General features: G+C 48.7%; 1 protein-coding gene across 1 annotated transcript in view; it reads right to left on the reverse strand.

Annotated features, from left to right (window-relative positions):
• COL5A1 (collagen type V alpha 1 chain) overlaps positions 1-19340 on the reverse strand; it is a 223103-nt gene that overhangs the window by 60360 nt on the left and 143403 nt on the right. The window contains exons 25-31 of the mRNA XM_070955824.1: positions 19117-19170; positions 17009-17053; positions 14778-14831; positions 9331-9375; positions 5608-5661; positions 3282-3389; positions 1978-2031 (exon numbers count right to left, since the gene is read on the reverse strand). Of these exons, the coding sequence (XP_070811925.1) occupies positions 1978-2031; positions 3282-3389; positions 5608-5661; positions 9331-9375; positions 14778-14831; positions 17009-17053; positions 19117-19170 (414 nt within the window). The remainder of the gene's footprint in view (positions 1-1977; positions 2032-3281; positions 3390-5607; positions 5662-9330; positions 9376-14777; positions 14832-17008; positions 17054-19116; positions 19171-19340) is intronic.

The following is a 19340-nucleotide window of genomic DNA, read 5'->3' on the forward strand; positions in this document are numbered from 1 at the left end:
ACCACGGCTAGCTCTTTAGGGTGGATGGTTCAAAACAGAACTCCCAACAGTCATCCTTGGCTAGTGAGCCTCATGCCTGGAAGGAAGAAATATCTGGATGCCCGGCCTTCCTTCCATCCCCTGGACTCTGCACTCATCCCAGGTCAGATTGTCCACTCTCCCTCACAGCCAAATGGCAGAAGAGATGGTGGGGGTGGGGGCCAGGCTGCAGCAGGCTGAAGGGGCCCACCGGAGCTGGGCAAACCATTCTGGCTGACCCGGTCACTGAGCCTTTGGAGATGGTTTGTGTGGCAAGACTTGGGTTAAAGAAGAAATGAAGGTGATAGTAAGGTCCTTCTGCAGAAGATTGGGAGGGAGAGGGAGTCAATGGCCATTAGTGGCTCAGTGCTTGGTGACAACCTTCTCTGGCTCAGAGGGGCCCTGAGATGAGCCTTAGTCAATGGATCCTCCTCCTCCTCTCCCTCTCTTCTCTTTAAAGAGAGAAAATACAGGACACTTGCTCCAATGAAACAGTTCATCCTGCAAACTGGGCCCTTACTTTATAGATCTGCTGTCAGCACTTCAAGCTGCATTTACTCTAGTGCTGACATAAGAAGGAGAGGCGGAGGCGTCTGGAAAGGGATGTCAGGGTGCTAATTAATCCCATTCTGCTTTTGGGCAATTGCACCTTGATTTAGAGAACTGGATCGTGACCTTTCCTTGAAGTATACATTAAGAAAATAAACCCGAAGATATATTTTCTAAGAAAAACTCATTTATTTGTTATAAAGAAAATAAAACATCTTACTGATCTAATTAGTTACATCTTGGCAAAGCTTTCCCTGGCCGGACCTCTCCTGGCCAGAGAAGAAAAAAAAAAATAGAAGAAAATGAAGGAATGTAGACATGCGCAGTTAGCTTACTGATAAGAAACTTGGCAAGCTATGGTAAGTCTGAAAGTCCAAAAATAATAGCTCATCTGGTAAATACAAAAACGCAGTGACAACCCCTTCTTTTACCAGTTGAGCAAATATCAGGTACATCATCAAATAAGGCACATCTTCTTATGCAGATACTCATGTTATCAGTTTTCCATAATTCATGGCCTACTAGCCATGTGTGGAGAATCAGCAAGGCAGAAGGAAGTGCAAGTCTTCACATTGCTATAACTTTGGCACCAGGATGGTTGGAGGACTAGAAGGGTCCCAAAGGAGGACAGACACCCCCCCCCCCGGGGCAGTGGAAGCCCAGGACAGGATGGACGATGCGGACAGCAAAGGACTCTGTCCTGAGAGGGTCAGGACCGCCCATGGAGGTTGTTTTGCTCTTTCATCCCCTTGGAGCCTGTGGTTGATGAACCTGCTTCACACCAACGCTGCTTCTTCCTAAGATGAGCTTTTATGATGCCTGCATCGGGTTTTCTACAGGGGTGAACTCAGAGATTCTGGCTTGAGTGAAGCAGGAGAACCAATGCCCATGCTGCTGAACAAAGGCTGGGGGTCAGGGGCTGCAGGGTCAGTCCCTGGGAGGAGGATGGAGCCTTTTACCCACCAGTGGGGTTTAAGGGTTCCACAAACTGGTGTCTAGCTGACTGTCTTTGGAGCAAAACCTCTTTTCTGCTCAGCAAAGAAGAAAAAAATCATTTTAGTTCTTTTACATGACTGATAGCAACTCGAAGTATAATTTTTTCCCCAGCAAATTCAAATTGCAGAACAGAAACTGAAACGATTGCAGCTTCCTTCTCCGAGCTGCAGGGACTCGCTCAGAGACTCCCAGAATAACGATGGACACGGAGTCCGTCTCTTCTGGAGCATGGACCAGTCTGACTTTCTCCCTAACCCTGGCCCCCCTGACCTACTTCGCACTGCAAAAACACACAACCCCTTCCCATTCCACCTGGCTGGTTGCACAGGGTCTCGGTAAACTCGCCCAGCAGCTCACGTGGTTCTAACTTGCACACTGAAATGGAAATTTATTTACGAAAAGGGCAAACGTTACCTTGGGGCCAAGTCTTCCAGGGTATCCAGGCAAACCAGGAATGCCAAGCTTCCCCTGTGAAGACAAACAGAGGATGAGGATGAGGATGATGGAGGAGAAGGAAGATGGAGAGAATGCAGTACGTTGTTTCTGGAGATTCATCACTAAATTTATGATTTATTACTTATAGCTTTTATGTACAATGAGAGCTTATGCACCTAAGACAAATTCCTTGTGTGTCCAGTCACACTTGGCCAATAAAGAGCCTTGGTAGTACAGTGGTCTAAGGCACCCTGTTATTAAGCTGGTTATTAAGACCAGCTGCCTGCAATTACTGCAGGTTCGAATCTCGCCAAGGCTCAAGGTTGACTCAGCCTTCCATCCTTTCTAAGCTGGGTAAATTGAGGACCCAGTTTGTGGGGGCAATAAGCTGACTTTGTATAAATATACAAAAGGATGAAGGCTATTGCTGAGCACATTGTAAGCCGCCCTGAGTCTCCGGAGAAGGGAGGCATATAAATCAAATTAAAAAATAAAAAAAAATAAAAAAAATAAAGAATTCTCTTCTCTTCTCTTCTCTTCTCTTCTCTTCTCTATTCTATTCTATTCTATTCTATTCTATTCTATTCTATTCTATTCTATTCTATTCTATTCTATTCTAATCTATTCTATTCTATTCTATTCTATTCTATTTTCTATTCTATTCTATTCCTGTAATGTATTTTATTCTGTAACCTATTCTGTGTTCTCTATCCTATCCAAGTTAATCCTATGATTTAGCAAATAGAAAAGTTGAAAGGAATATAAATTCATCCCAAGAGAGCTGAGGTGGTGCAGTGGTTAGGGTGCAGTACTGCAGCTACTTCAGCTGACTGCTAGTTCAGCAGATCAGCGGATCAAATCTCACTGGCTCAAGGTTGACTCAGCCTTCCATCCTTCCGAGGTAGGTAAAATGAGGGCCCAGATTTGTCTTTGGTGTAAGCCGCCCAGAGTCCTTGGAGAGTGGGTGGCATAGAAATATGACTAATAATAAATAAATAAATAAATAAATAAATAAATAAATAAATAAATAAATCCCTAGAATCTTGAGAAATCTTCCAGACTCTGGGATTGCATTTCCATCCCAAAGCAACAAGGGACAGCGTCTCCAAGTGAACTCCCATTTGCATCGTCTTTGCACTGGGGCAAGCCTGCAGGTAGATCGAGAGACATTAACCAAAACCTGAGCAAGATTTCCCTAGAGATGACTGCATTCTGCAGCTAAGGGAAAGCTGGATGAGGCATGTGGAGGTTGAGGAAGGATGGGCAGCATTAGGAGCACCTACCTTTTCTCCAGATGGACCTAGTGGGCCTGGCTCTCCGTTGGGGCCGCTGCGACCTTTCGGGCCTTCCGGCCCATCCTCGCCCCGTGGACCAGGAGGGCCAATTTCACCCTAGCAAAAATCGAAAACGAGATTATTATTTCTGCCTTTTTTAAAAAAACCTTCCTGTGTCGGTATTAGAAGACACCGCTAACAAACCGCCAGAATCAACGGAGAAGATGGCATCCACCAAGAATCGTGAAGGACGAGAAAGGATTGGAGATGAAAAGGCTGATTCGGCTTAGCTTGGCTCCTGAGCTCTCTGGGTTCACACAGTGCTGTGAGCCAGGCGCTCATCAAACAAGCTGGGTTTGCAGAACAGGCTGAACCAAAAAAAAAACCCTAATCAAAGTTAATTTTAACCTGTGTGCTGTGTGAACAAAGTCTCAGAGTAGCTAAATTTTCCAGGCAGCATCCCACAATTTGCTTTCTGGGACCTAGAGAAAAGATTCATGCTGAGTTTCAGACAAGTTGAATGATGACCAACATCATCGGTCCTTGTCTGCTCTGGATTTCTTTTTGGGAAGAGCTGAAGACACTCTCAAGGCTCCTGCTGCATTTCGAAGGAAGTCATTTGAAGGCAAACTCACCATTTTAAAAGACTTCCTTTAGTGAAGAGCCGGCTGGGATCAGATGGACAAAACTGGCTTTGTGTTATGCCTAGAGATCCGGGCTGCCTTTCCCCCCCTGGTTTTTCTGCCTAGGCAACATTTTTTCCCCCTAATTACCTGATTTCTAATCTTCCGAGTAATGGAAGATCACTGAAGCCTGCAATGAATCCCAGCACATTTTGCCCACCCCTGAGGGAATGCTTGGCATGTCTCAGGAGACGGTCAAAGTTAAGAGTAGTTTGGGGGCAGAGGTAGAAGATTTGGCCGTGTGCAGGAGAAGGATGACTTTTAAAGCCTGTTAACCCAAAGGTTCGTTGCACTTTTGCCCATGCCTGGCACGCTCCTCCAATTTCCATCAACAGCCCTTCCGCAGCAGCTCCTGCCCTTTGCCAGAGGCCAATCTATTGCAGAAATCTTCTCAAGGCACAAGGCACCATGCCATATTGTCAGGCCCAATGCCCAGGTATAAACAGAGGACTAAAGCATTGTTTCTATGACAGAGGGAGGGAGGGAGGGAGGGAGGAGAGGGAGAGAAAAAGAGAGAGGGAGAGGGAGAGGGAGAGGGAGAGAGGGAGGGAGGAGAGGAAGAGGAAGAGGGAAAGAGAAAGGGCGAGGGAGAGAAAGAGCGAGAGCGAGAGAGAAGGAGGGAATTAGAGGGAGAGGGAGAGAGAAATATGCAGGGCTAATATCTGCTTCTTCAACAGCCCGAAAAACATACCATTGGGTTTTGTTTAGAAGGCACTTGAATAATTTATGTTTTGCATTGCAACATGTGTTTTTCCAGAAAAGCTGTACAATCTCATTTTCCCCGAAATGAAAATTTGGTAATTTTCTGCTGTGACTGTGTGTGTGTTTTTTTTCCCCCCCATACAGAAAGGAACTACTCTGGTGTAAGCAATCAAGCAGTCACTTTACGGGACCCACCAATAATTAATTAATGAATTAATTAATCTCTGGGGTTTTTTTTTTTAAAAAAAACGTTTGCTTGGAGCTGGCTAAGTGACCCTCTTCCCGATCCCAGGCCAAGAACAGACCACTTTGGTACGAAGGGAGCATGCTGCAATATCAGGTGTGGGTGGCTAAGACTGAACAGGGAAGTGATTCTTTTATTAAAAGTTACTAATTGAACCCCCTCCCCCCAAAATGATAGATACCAAACCCACAATTAATGAATGGGAGGTAAGGCAGCTGAAAGAACACTTCTGGGGGAGGCTGCTTGCATTTCCGACTCGCCCATTTCCAAATCCTGTGCCAAGCATAAATTTGGTCACTGCACAAGGGAGACTTTGGAAAGGAGTGGTGCGGTGGCCTAGAGGTGGAGCTCTCGCCTCACAATCTGGAGTTCAATCCTAGATAGAGGCAGATATTTCTCTCTCTGGACACACTGAGAATATATCTGCTGAACAAAACTCCGCATTGGCGACAGGAAGGGCATCCGGCCATTAATACCCTCTGCTAGCTCCATTCAGTTGCCCAGACTCCACCCTGCAAGGGATTATGGGGTCGTTAAAGGAAGTTGATGACAAGGAAGACTTTGGAAGAGTTCCAGGAGGATAGGAAAGGGGAACGGTTATCAGCTCAGAAGCCCAGTATGAGGACCAACCAGAGAGCTTTGCAATCAAACAATACTTGACAAGAGTTTTTATTTCTGACCATGGAGAAGAAGTCCCAGCACTCACCCTGTCACCTTTAATGCCCATGTCACCTTTGAACCCTGGGAAGCCATCTTCGCCCTGCATGAAGATCAGAGAGACCTTGTTAGAGATGGGGACGGTGCATGCCTACCAACCCTTCAACAACTTCAACCCTCCTTCACAGGGCATAGACTGCCAGCCCTTTTTTCTGTATGTGGCAGAAGGATCTGTGCTTTTACCCTCCAACCATACAGTTCCCAGCCAAGCATTTCAACATTCAGAGCAAGGATGGACAGTTTTTTTCCCCCAGACTTCCAGTTCTCCCATTTGCAAATTCTGGCTTTTGTGATTTCACAAAACTTCTGGGAAATAAAAGTTGCCATGAACCCATGAGATCTCATGCAAAAAATTAAATCTTGCCAACTTTTGGTGAGGTCTTGCAATGTTTTAGTAACTTCAGTCACTGCTAGTAGTACTTTAATTTGGTCAATAGTTGGCTTCTGAGTTAGGGGACTCTATCCGGGTGGAATCATGAACAGAGGGCCCTTTGGGATTGTCAGTTCAGGGGCCCAGAGAATACCTAGTGCAGGTTTCCCAATGGACTGGCTTCCAACCTTATAATTGCCAGACAAAATAACTGACGGGAAAGGAGCTGCAGTTGTAAGAAACACCACATAGGATATACCCAGTGGTGGTATTCAGCCAGTTCGGGATAGTTCGGGTGAACCAATTGTTAAATTGCTGGCTGGCCCTGCCCCTCCCTGCCTTGCCCCTTCCAGGAGTCCCCACGCGCCCCATTTTGGCTCCCAGGTAAGTGCAGGGAAGCCTACTAGGCCAAAAACGGGGTGTGGGGGAGTGCAGCACCCTCCCCTCCCCCATGGCCTGTTTTTGCTCCCAGCAGGCTGCAGGGAGGCTTACTAGGCCCAAAACTGAGGACACAGGAGGGGGCGTTTTTGCTCCCAGGGGGGTGCAGGAGATCGAGTGCTGCCTGTCACACCCCCTGGCCACACCCACCATGGCCACGCCCACCCTGCCGGTCATTAGGGCAGAGAACCGATGGTTAAATTATTTGAATCCCACCACAGGGTATACCCTGCGTAAAAATAGAGAAATTCCCCCAGGAAGGGGGAGATGCACAATCGTATTCAGGGGACATGACATGATGCAGCATCCGAACCTCTCGGCTTTGAGAGTTGAAGGGAAGGTGGACTGAATAGATGCTCTCTGATTAGCTTTCTTCATCCTTAAACTCTGTTTATAGGACAAGCCATTTTTCTGAGATATTTGACTCATCATTCTACCTTTCTTCACTGAAGATACCCTACCTTCTTAAGAAGGTTCTGGAAAGTTCCTAGCTTTAAAGACCATTGCTAAATAAAATGGATTCCCCGTCTAGTTCTCAAAGGGTTTGTCACCCTGAGGTGAGGCAGGTAACATTTGGGCAATCGCCCAACAGGAAGGAGGGAAAAGTCATTTTCAGTGGAGCAGAAGAACCGAATGGGATGAACAATCAATCAGTTCTTTGGAGAAGACCTTAATGTCCCTGGAGGACATCCTGTTCAAGGTCTTTCAAAACCTCCCATCCCCTCCCGCAAATCCAGCGAAAACTCAGAGGCCTCCTGCTTTTCTTCCATCAGGAGCCAAGCCTGTCAGCTGAACTGATAGAAACACGGAGAAGGTCCCAGGGCCAGCCACAAATTATTCTCCCGTCAGCCCATTCCACACCAGACTTTTCAGAAAGGACTCCGGGCCAGCAATAATATTTCTTCCAGTCAGCAAAGGTTTTTAACTGTTGCATTTCAATCGATGGAGCATCAAGGCCTAAAGCTGGCCTGTCAGGGACCAGAAGGTGGATGCAGGGAGCCCAAGAACAACATTGGGCCTTTGTTCCTTCCGCAGGCCCCTGGTAGCTGCTGCCTGGTCCTACTTGTCAGCTCCTTGGATGATGGGCTGTGGGCCTGGAGAAGGCAGGGCGGGAGACTGAAGGCCGGAGGAAGAGCAAAATGCTACTCAACGTTGCTCCTCTTGGGGAGGACATGATGGCCCGTTTGTCAGGTCCCATAGAACCCTATCAGGACATTGCCATTCTGGTGTTGTTTTACGACCCCTTTCCTGTTTCTGGCTTCCTGCCACTTTGATGTGCCTGCTTGGGAAAGGGAAAGGGAGGGATTGGCCTGGGTCCATCTGTTATCTGGACATCTTTTTTGTCTCGGCTCCGATGGAGAACAGCTTCTTATCACCTTCTCAGCCCAAGTTCTCACAACAACTTCGCACCTGTGGATTGGCTCGGCTCGCTTTGGACTTGCCATAGGGGAGGGGTTTTTGCAACATTTAACCTAACAGTTCTGCGCAGGAATTTCAGATCCTGCCTTGCTTTCCTTGCTATCGCTTTCCCTCAATAAAAGTTTTCTGTTGAAGTAAATATTCTGTTCTGCTTTCTTGAGGAGAGAGGAGAGGCAAGGTCTGACACCACTGCCTCTCCAAACTCGCTTACAGCCAGGTTGTAAGCAGAGTCGATAAAAATCAATGATTTTTTTTTAAAACCAAACAAATCAGATTTTTTTTTATTTCAATCAGATTTATTGTTATCAAATTTATTTTAATAAAATGCTTTTGGAGTAAAAATCTATCTAAAGATAGTTTTCTATTTAAGATGCATTACTAATTTAGTTTATTCAGCATGAAATGGAGCTTAGTTATATAGTTATATGAGGCTGTATATTCTGCAATATTAGGAGTGTTGGTGAGTCAACAGTGGGTCAGAGGAAGAGCCGCTGCGGGACAGAGATGACAGTTGCTCTTTAAAAATTATGATTTAAATTGAGTTGATTTAAATCAAACCTTTTTTCTAGTGATTTAAATCATGATTTAAATCAACTTGATTTAAATCAAATCCACCCTGGTTGTAAGAGCAGCTCTGAACGCCACTGCTGACCGTTTCCTGGACAGTCCAAAAGCTGCAAATCAAAGGCATCTATTTACAGAACTGAACTCACAGTCTCCCGGTACAAAGGAGACCAAAAATCATTTGTTTTGCAACTGAACATGGGACGAGGGGCTGTCCAAAAGGCCTGAGGGGGGAGGGCATGGGGGGGGCTCTGTGTTAGAGGCCATTTATGTATTGATGGTTAGGAGCCTCCATCAGGCCTTTGCACTTTTTTAAGGGGTCGAGAGGGTTGCATTTTTTTCTGGGGAACTCTGTACATGAGGAATTGGAGACTTTTCAGTGGCACAAAGGTGTGACAAGGGCATGAGAAGCACCAGAAAGCTGGTTTCCGTCTCTTTGTTCTTTAGCTTTGTAGATTTCATTTTATTTTGCCCTGTTTCTCTTTGAACTTTTTTAAAAAAGATCTTTATGCGTATGCATATCCAAAAACATGCATCTTTTTCCTAATGTATGCAAGCAGTTTTCCCATGGAGACTGCCTTTTTTTTTTGTACTTTGTTTCCATAAATCTAAAACTGCAGTTTGGCAACCTATGAAATGAAGCGAATCCCCTACGAGGCAAATTCTAAGCATCATTAAAGCAGAGCCAGTCGTGGGACAAGGCTACCTGTTTTGCAAGATTCCGCACTTTCTCCAGTGATGGAGCTACAGAGACGGAGGCAGTACCAGAAATCCTGTGGAATTTCCTGTGGAATTTCTGCCTGTCATGCAGCTGCAAACAGTCTGAACCTCACAGGGCAAAGACGGAGAGCTGGGACCTTCAGGGAAGGCAGAGAAACCAGAGGAGGGAAAAGACGGGAATTCAAACCGAAGCTCACTCACCTTCTCGCCCTTCGTTCCTTTCAAGCCACGGATGCCGTCAGCGCCCTTAACCGCAAAGACAACAACAAAAGGCATTAATATCACCTGGCACATTGCGGGTGACCGTGAGACCTGGCAGGTTGTCTACTCAAGGATCTCAGCTAGAGAGGATGCGACGATCACACGGAGCCTGATCTGGATATTGGGCAAAGGGGAAGCTGCCAAGTGGCACCAACTTGGATTCCTCTTGGCCAGAGACAGATCCAGGTGGTCTGGTGTGCCTGACTACCACAGTTGTGTGAACTACTCTCTGCACTCTCCCTTCTAGAGGTAGTATCTAGAGATCCTTTGTGGGCGAGCAGAAATTGGGGTGAGAGTAGAAGCCCTCCCTGTTTTGCCTTCCAGGGCACCAGAGAGAAGCTATGCCCAGACTGACCTGGCATCATGGAGCAACAGTGAGAGGGGTGGGGATCGGCTCGCCTGCCTGTGACCATCAAGAGGAAGCACATGTGTGCAGTGAACAATGTACGGTGATGTTTTCAGAAACCGGAACAGCCTTCCTCCAAAGAAGACAGTACCTCGTCTTCCAGTACCCAAGAGGGTGGGCTTAGATGCAAAGGGGGTTGGATTTGGATTGAAAATTAAGGGATAGAATAAGAGGAGTTTGACAGAGGAGGCTGCCAGCTGGGCAGTGGAGATATTCCTCTTTTGCTTTAACTGGACTCTTGGCCACACAGGAGACTGCTAGTCTTAGGTCAACACCCCCCTCCAAATCCATGCCTGGTTAGGGACTGTCCTTGGCTCAAGGGAATTGTCTGGTCTCTTTGCAGCCCAAGCCCAACTAGATGAAGGAAGGCTGTGACTGGCGTAGGGTCCATGCCTGCAGTGGTCCTAAAGGCAACAGGGAGGAATATGAGGGTGAAGGTTCATTCTCTGACCTTGTGGGCGGATGTTGTGGCATATCGGCCGCCGGCCCCTCCAGCAGCCAAATCACAGGAGGAGGAGGGGTGGGAGTCAGGGCCAACATCAAGGCAACCTGAGAGCTCCAAGGGGGAAGAGGGAATGAAACTGGCAGAGAGAGAGAGAGAAAGAGGCAGAGCCTGGGCCGTCCGTCAGCCCTCAGATGGAGAGTCAACAGCCCCCAGGTCTGGAGGTGGCTGATGAGAAAGAGGAGGAACAGCTGGGTCCAGTGCCTGATGCTTGGCTGTGTAGAAGGCAGAGGAGAGGAGAGCAGTGGAAATCTATGGGCTGGTTCTTGGGAAGGAAAAACCAGCGCTGCTAGCAAAGCCCCACCCTAACTCTGGGGATAAAAGGCAGGGGGCGGAGATGAATAGATGTGGCAGACAACTATTCATCTTCCGGCTGGCCAGACTTGTTAGCCTGCTGTGTGAGAGAGAGACATTTTGCTGGGGCTGCTGGCGCTCCTAATAAAGGAATCTTTGAGTGAACTTCAGAGGGTTTGTCGTGTTTGGGGAGCTGGGTCAGAACATCTGGCTTCCAAATGTTTCGTTACCAGGCTAGGTAACATCTTCAGCAGAGTTTAAGGGAATATCCCTTAAAGTGATGTCTGAGGTTCTTCAGGCCACACTAGGCTGGATAGGAGAATGCAACCTTATTTTCTCCTCCTGTGTTCCCTAACAGGCATCTTTCTCTACTGGTGTTGGCAGAGAGCTGCTTTGGGGAACACCTTTTGTGGCACAATGAAGTTCTGCCTGGTGCCAAGATATGAAAAAGGCTGCAGACATAGAAACTTCTTAAAAACATGGCAGCCTTCAGGACCAACAGTAGGAAGCAAAGAACGTTCTGATGCCAGACCTCCAGCTGGGAAGGACCAGCCGGTCTCAGCTAGTGGAGGTGATCTAGAGGCAGTGGTCCATCTTGAATCTTCTGGAGAAGCTGTGATTCATTTGAGATTATCTTTATGGGGCCCCAGAACTGGCCAGTTTCCATAGCAATGCCAAGAACTGAAGATGGCTTCCATCCAACCAAGACGCTGGCCGAGGGAAATTTTCCCTGAGTGGAGTTTGGCTGTGAGTCATTTGGTGTTCCTTGTTTCTAGTTGCTCTTGATGGCTGGCAGGGGGTCCCAAGTCTGCAAGAACTCAAGAGCTACACCTGGAGGCAACCTGGCCTCGGTTTGCAGGTGGAGCTGAACCCCTCGCCAGCTGCTATTCCTTTAGCATTCCCAGGATCAGGAGGGCAGGCCAAGCTGATTGGCCCATAAAGGCATGAAGAAAGTTAGCACCCACCCCTCTTAGAAGAATGAAATATTTTAGGAAGTATTAAAAAGGCAGAATATTATATTTCCCTGGGTGAGAAAAGGAGAAACATGTTTTTAAAGACAAAGCAGCTCCCTGCTCCCAGCAGATATTTGGTGCACGTTGAGAAAGACTGGCCAGCCTATCTACAAGACAATTAGACCTGCAGCTCCAGGGCGATGGGATTAAGACATGATCCTCCAGGACATAATAGGATCATCTATCAGCAAAGCTCACCCCATGGCAAAACCAAGCCCCTTCATTACATCGCCCAGCAAGGTTCCACCAAACTGGATTCAGACAAACATGTCAAGTCATACTACAGAAATGGGAGTGGTGGGGGGAGGAGACTTCTGTTGCACCCCCCAGAAGGAATAAGTAGAGAAAAGTCAAAGGTACATTTTTAGGAAACATTTTTTAAACCAGTAGCAGATTTGATGCAAAAGCGGACAATATCAGGAAAGTTGCCTTTCTCCTTTTATCCAGCAGTTCTAAATTACCTATTTTTCATATCTGAATTTAGTGCAGAAGATTGTTCAGATTACATGTTCAACCACTGCTGTCGGTTTCTCACATTTTCCTCTTTCTTCCGTAGCTATCAACATTATGCACATTGATAAATATTGCAAAAAGGCAACACTGAGGCAATTTCTATGTGTAATCTCATTCAGAGTGCGCTGGGAGGGAGGGATTTTAAAATCGCACAGAAAGAAAAAAAGAACACCTTTATTTGACTCTATGTGGCTAAACACTTAGTGTGGTGGGAGGAGTGGCTGCTGGTGAAATGCCTTGAAAACAAATCCTTCACATGCAGCCTCTCACCTGGCCCCCCCACACACACACACATCTGCCCGTCAGTAAACAACAGGGCCTCCATGGCAGCCTTTAAATGGCTTCTTGCAGCATCAATGTGGATTTTTATGGGTGGGTGGGGAGAGGAGGTTCCTAATGATTTGAAGGCTGAGACGTTCCGTTTGTCTTCCGCTGCTAGAATCAGTTTTAGGCATTCTTCCAATTAAGTCAGGATGGACCTGGAGAGGGAAATGTTTGCAGGAACCCAGGCACAGAACAGCAGGGAGGATCCATCTGGTCACTCCCAGATGCTGCTGCCTGAACCAATCCCCGGGAATTGGGGAGGCCGACGGGGCAGGCAAGGGGAGCCGAGGCTTCTGACTGGAGCTGAAGAGGGAACAGCAGGCAGGGAAGCTTGTGGGGACGGAAGGAGAGAAATAAGAGAGAGAGAACAGCTGGGGACCCACCTCACTCCCCCAACGGCCTTTTTCAGCCTTGGTTGGATCTGCTCTACCCTGCCCTTTTCATGCCAAGGAGAGTGCCAAAGACTTCCTGGGCCAAAACTCCGGCAGAGAAAAGCTTTCAGCCAAAGGGCCATCAGCGTGTGACAGCCAAGTGGGGCATCTCCCCCAATACAACAAGCAAGAAAGGCTTGAAGTTTGAGGCACCCAATACACCTTCATTCAACATCCCAGGGTGGCAACAGCTGGGCAGCCCGGGAAGGCATCCTCTCACCAGATCCAAAGTTCTGATCCCTCGTTAACAGCTCTTCTCACCCAGCTCCCCAAACACGACAAACCCTTCCGACGTGAAATATTCCTTTATTAGGAGCGCCGGAAGCCCCGGCAAAAAGTTTCTCTCACAGGCTAACAAGTTCAGCCAGAATTTGAATAGTTGTCTGCCACACCTATTCATCTCCACCCCCTGCCTTTTATCCCCAGAGCTAGGGTGGGGCTTCGCTAGCAGCGGTGGCTCTTCCATCCCAAGGACCAGCCCATAGATTTCCACTGCTCTCCTCTCCTCTGTACCCAGCAGTTCCTCTTCTTCCTCATCAGCCACCTCCAGACCTGGGGCTGTTGACTCTCCATCTGAGAGCTGACGGACAGCCCAGGCTCCACCTCTGTCTCTCTCTCTGATAGCTCCACTCCCTCTTCCCGCTTGGAGCTCTCAGGATACTGACCCTGACTCCCACGCCTCTGCCTCCTCCTCCTCCTCCTCCTCCTCCTCCTCCTCCTCCTCCTCCTCCTCCTCCGATTTGGCTGCTGGAGGGGCCGGGGCTGACAGGCCACAACAACAACCATGAAGAGTTCAGCCATGGTTAAAGCTTAGATGCTGGCGTGAGAAACTCTATATTCACTCAGAGGCTACTTCAGAGCTGTTCCTCCACTTATACTTGGTGGGCCCTTTTGCACCATCCACTCTGGCCACAGAGAGAACCAAATGAAGCGAGGAAGATCTCAGGGCTCAAATGGCATGGAAGACATTTTGATTAATGGCGGGGGAGGGGAGTGGGGGGTTGGTGTCAAATTGGCCACTTCAATAGAGGTGCAGCTGGTGGGACTCTGCTCCTTTGGGTCAACTCTGAAGTGAACCTGGCTGAAGCCATTTTTTTTCCTCACTCATAGTTGCCACCAGCTCTGAGAGGGGAAAGGGAGGGGGTGGGTGGGAAAGGAGATAGACCAGCTGGGTAGCCAAAACAATTTTTTTTCCTGTGGGAACCAAGGTCATATGGACAGGTGGTTGGGAGAGGAAGAGAGGAGTGACCAAGCAAACTGCCAGCACCTCAATTGGACAATGTGACTGGTAACATAAGGATGGGGGGGGGACTTTTCCGGTTTTAATTAGGTGAAAACCACGGGAACTTACAGAGTTGATTTTCACCTGCTGGGCCGATATGATGTATCCAATAAACACGTCCTTTGAGGAATCTACCTGCCTTGGAGTTCTGCTTTCAACGGGTGCCTTACTCAGAACGCTGAGACTTTGGCAATTCGTGTCTCCTGATACTAGGGGCCACAGCCGTTAGAACTTGCTGCAAACATCCCTAAAGCGTGTTCTGGTCCACAGAGGAGGCCTGGATGCCGGGCTAGATGAACCTTCCCCCCTGCCCCCACATCCTAATAATCCAGCAGGCCTTTTTAAAAAGTGAAGACTAGATCTCCGCCCAGCCAGGGCAGGAGGCCACAGGTCTTTTAACAGCACAGAAGGCAGACCAGTCCCCAGTGTCCTAACTGGATTCCTGGTTGTCAAGACCGGTTCTCATGAAGTGGGTCAGCGTTCAGAGTCACAGCCAGGCTCGAAAAGACTCATTTCAAGACCCCCATCAAACCTTCACACGCCTCTACGAGAGGAAGAGATGGGGGACGCCATTAAGGCTCAGCATTCAGAAGGGCCCCGAGACGGGGCTCCGGTTGCTCACCTTCACTCCACGGGGGCCGGGATACCCGAGTGGGCCCTGGGGGCCAGCTGGACCCTGTGATCGGGGGAGAAGGGGGAGGGGGAAGAGAAGTCAGCCATCGTGAAATGCTCTTTGAGACAAAACATGACGTTTATGCCCCTCCCTGCCAGCAAATCAGAGCTGGGCTCACCTTGCAGATAAACAAATTACCCAGGTTGGGCATACAACATTATGCCAAAACCAACACCCATGTTATACGTTGGTACTCGAGGGCCTGCTTCACACACCCCGAACAAACAGTGGCTCAGCTGCTAAAAGCAGCAGTTAGGGTTATGGGTTACACAACCCTTTAGGCACAGAGAGAACTAACTCTGGGCAAGTTGTGACCTCGATGTGACTGTAGTTTTAGAAGCCAGAAGGAGAGCTTTTGCTGGAGCTCTTTCACAAATGCCACCCTACGGAAAGAACATCTGCAGCAAGAAATGCAGGTGTGGGAACTCACTGCCTACCCCTACATTGTCCAAATCACCTCCTTAAATTCAAGATACAAGCTTGCAGGTTTGAGGTGGTTCTGCCGGATCCCCTCGTGATAAAGAAATGCAAAGAGAGGAGAGACCCTTTCCATTGCCTGACCTACTCCTGGGAGGTCTAACTTCACCCTCCGGGAAGGGAAGGTTCAAGTCCAGAAGACTCTGACTCCCATTGGCTGAGGGGCTACAGAAAAGATGTGCCACCAGGTAATGTGCTTCACATCGTATGTTTTAACAATGACCCCCACCCACCCACCCCCAAGCCTGCATTCGTCCTCCATGCTTTGTCTCAAAAGGGACCCATCAATTTCAGTGCCTGCTGGAAAGGCTTGTTCTGATAATGGCCAGACTTCCCAGCAGAAAACATCTGAGTTGCCCCATCATTTTCCTCTATAACCTGGGATGCTTTGTCATAAAATGCGGGTGTAATTATTTTAGCACGAGTGTTCAGCCTTACTATCTTAAGGCAGAATTTAACCGGACTCAGCGCCACGGCTTCCAAGAGGCTCCATTAGGCTTTCATCTGCTCTTCTAACCCAACCAGAGGACACCATGGCCGTAGTCAGGGCTGCTTGGAAGCTGCACCACTAAATCACAAAGGCTGGGCATTCCATGAATATTTTATTTTGCTGTCTCTGTGAATTCTGTTCTGTGCTGGATTCCAGCTGCAGTTTGTCCAATTTGAATGGTTAAAAGATAATGCACAAATTAATTTTTTAAATAAGGGAGGCCTCTTCTGAATTCAGTAAACTAAAATTACTAGGGTTACGTTGTCATATCTTCAACTGCATGTTTTAAGAAGATACACATATTCTTTAAACAGGATACCTGTTCCAGTGAAGGGCCCCCCAGCTCAGAAGGGAGGAGGGGGTTGACACCATTTGGGTGGGGTGGGGGAGACGTGCAGGTCCTACCCCTCCCTCTCAGCTACAACTAACATACCTACACCATCCTTGTGTGATCCCACACACGCTGGGGGGGAGGGGGATTTAAGCCTTGCGGCCCAGAGGTCTCCAGCCTCCTCTAGAGCCAGAAGAGATTGGGGAGCCCCCTGTACAGCGCTCAGGATGACTCTGGATGAAATTGGTAGAGAAGGCGGCCACCTGGGAATCCACAGGCAGCTGGAAACTCCCTGCTGCTTGCTAAATGACTTCTGGAACAGCTACGGACGTTGTGATAGACGGCCCTCTTCTCAATTCTGTGGAGCACAGACCCTCGCAAACTCTGGTCCTTGTGCAAAGCCAAGACAACCAGGAGGGGATCGCCCCAAGCAGAGAGGCAGCTGCGATTTCTTCCAATCCCGTCTCTTCCCAGCACACACCGCCTTGGTGAATGTCAACGTCAGTAGGCAAACGCCACTAGGCATGACTGTCTTTGGCAAAGGTTTGAGAAGCTGGCTTAAGGGAAGTCCTTCAGCTGGAAGAAACCAGCAACTGCATCTTTCAGTGATACTTCCCCCTCGCGCCCACCCCACTGGTGAGGGGAGTGTCCAAATGGTTCACCATCAGGTTCCCTTCCGACCCGTTTGTTGCTGTGGTCTTCTGAGGCCTCCTCCTCCTCCCCCCACTCTGCCCTCTCAAGTCTGCAGAAGAACCCCCGGTTGCAGGGTCTGGCTGTGTTTCCCCACCCCACACGCCCAGGTTGGGCTTTTTCCTGCAACCCCCTTTCTAATGACGGCAGGTGGATGAACTCAGAGGAATGGCGGGGTTGACGTCTACCTACCTGGCTGCCCTTCTCGCCAGGAGGCCCTTCTTTGCCAGGATGGCCCTGTAAGCAAGGAAAGCAAGAGAAGCTGTTGAACAAATGAACAGAGGTGGAAGGGACCTGGGAGGTCATCTAGTCCAACCCCCCACCCAAGCAGGAGACTCTCCACCATTTCTGACAGAGGGCCGTCCAGTCTCCCCTTCAAAGCCTCCAGGGATGAAGCTCCCACAACTTCTGAAGGCAACTTCTGTTCCATCGGTTGATTGTTCTCACTGTCAGGAAATTTCTCCTTATTTCCAGGTTGAATCTCTCCTTGTTCAGATTCCATCCATTGTTCCTTGTCTGGCCTTTGGGTGATTTGGAAAATAGCTTGACCCCCTTCCTCCTCCCTGTGGCAGCCCCTCAAATATTGGAAGACTGCTATCCTGTCTCCCCTGGTCCTTCTCTTCCCTAGACTAGCCATGTCCAGTTCCTGCAACTGTTCATTGTATGTTTTTAGCCTCCAGTCCCCAAATCATCCTGGCTGCTCTTCTCTGCACTTTTTCTAGAGTCTCAACCTCTTTTTTATAGTGTGGTGACCAAAACTGAATGCAGTACTCTAGGTTTGGTTTTACTAAGGCTTTATAGAGTGGTATTAATACCTCCCTTGATCTTGATTGTATCCCTCTGTTAATGCATTTTAGGACTGCATTGGCTTTTTTGGCTGCCGCAGCACACTCTTGACTCAAATTTAGCTGGTTGTCCACCAAGACTCCAAGATCCCTCCCACAATTACTGCTACCGTATTTTCCCCAAAATAAGACCCTGTCTTATATTTTTTTGAACCCCGAAATAAGCGCTTGGCCTTATTTTCGGGGAGGTCTTATTATTTTGGGGCGTGTGGAACAAGATGGGGCTCCTCTTGCTGTTTTACCAGATTTCCAGCTCTGCTTTTAAATATTTTTGGGGAGGGCTTATTTTCGGGGGGGAGGCTTATTTTAGCACATGCGCTCAAAAGCTCGATTGGGCTTATTATCAGGGTATGTCTTATTTTTGGGGAAACAGGGTAGTAAGCCTGGTTTCACCCAGTTTAGATGTGTACTTTTGGTTTTTCTTGCCTAAGTGTAAGGCTGGGCTGCCTGTCCTTCCCGCTTTGGGCCTGCTGGCCAAGCTTCTCTTCACCCTCCCAGCTGGCCAGCCGTGTGTGCCCTTCACTCTCAGGGGGCTCCAGCAGACCGAGCACTCTGGGCTACAAGCGTCTCTTGGAGAGTCAAACAGCCTCGGCTGTCCTATTCACCAGCCAGGCAGACAGAAAGCGCTCTGGTCACCAACACTCCTAAGGCCCAGTAAAGGACAGGAAGGGGGGGGGTGGAATTCTTCTAGGTTACGGGATACTCCATCTTGGTCAAGACAGCCAGGCATGGATGGGCACCACAAATCAAGCCTTGGGAATGCATCTCTCGGCAGAAAGCTTGGCATCTCTAGGAATCAGCTTGGCTGAGCACCTGCCAAGGGCTGCCCCTGCCAGAAACCAGTGCTGCCCCCAGCCCTCCCGGCAGCCTTCCAGCTGCTGCTTCTCCCAATTATCCACAAAGAGCAGAAGCGAAGAGACGGAACTGCACCCTTGCTGTCTTTCCAGGGCCATTTCTGCAGGCTGGCCCAAGAGAACAGAGGTCAACTTACGGGGTTCACCAGTGTGCAGGTGAGGATATTTTCCTGCTCCCCCCCCCCCAAGCTTCCCTCTCTCTGAGGGATTCAACCAGGCATCCGTTCAGAACTCTGATTAATGTAGGCAGATGCAAGAGGTGCACAACCAACAAATCTTCCTTGCAGAAGCCAAAACTGGAGAAGGGCAGGTTCCCAAGGACATCTCTCTGCAAACCAAGGATTACTGGCATCTGGGTGGAATTTTACAGCCATCTAGCTTTCTTTATTGAGAACGATGCTTGCAGCTCTTTGCAAGCAATGCTGGTTTGTTCATAAGCTAATATAATGGAAGGGACCTTGGAGATCATCTTGCACACCCCCTGCCCATTGCAGGAATCCAGTGGAGGTGGGAAGGAAGGAAGGAAGGAAGGAAGGAAGGAAGGAAGGAAGGAAGGAAGGAAGGAAGGAAAGATTCCTGTAGGGTTCTCAACAGAGCTTACCGGGGGACCATCTGCTCCAGGCATGCCAGGGAGGCCGGGTTTTCCCAGGGGACCCTAAGGAAGAAAAAGTCATGTTTGCAACCAACGTACAGAATGGCAACAGCAGTGAGCTTACTGGTTTGCCAATTATGCTCTCGGCTGTCAGAAACTCCTCTTACTTTGTACTTGATCCAGGAGCTGACCTGGGCACTCCCTCCTTCCCAGGAATCAGCCCTCTGGATCAA

This window comes from Pituophis catenifer, unplaced genomic scaffold, assembly GCF_029215685.1.
Source record: "Pituophis catenifer annectens isolate HBS135680 unplaced genomic scaffold, rPitCat1.0.hap2 SCAF_17, whole genome shotgun sequence".
In the NCBI taxonomy this organism is placed as follows: domain Eukaryota; kingdom Metazoa; phylum Chordata; class Lepidosauria; order Squamata; family Colubridae; genus Pituophis; species Pituophis catenifer.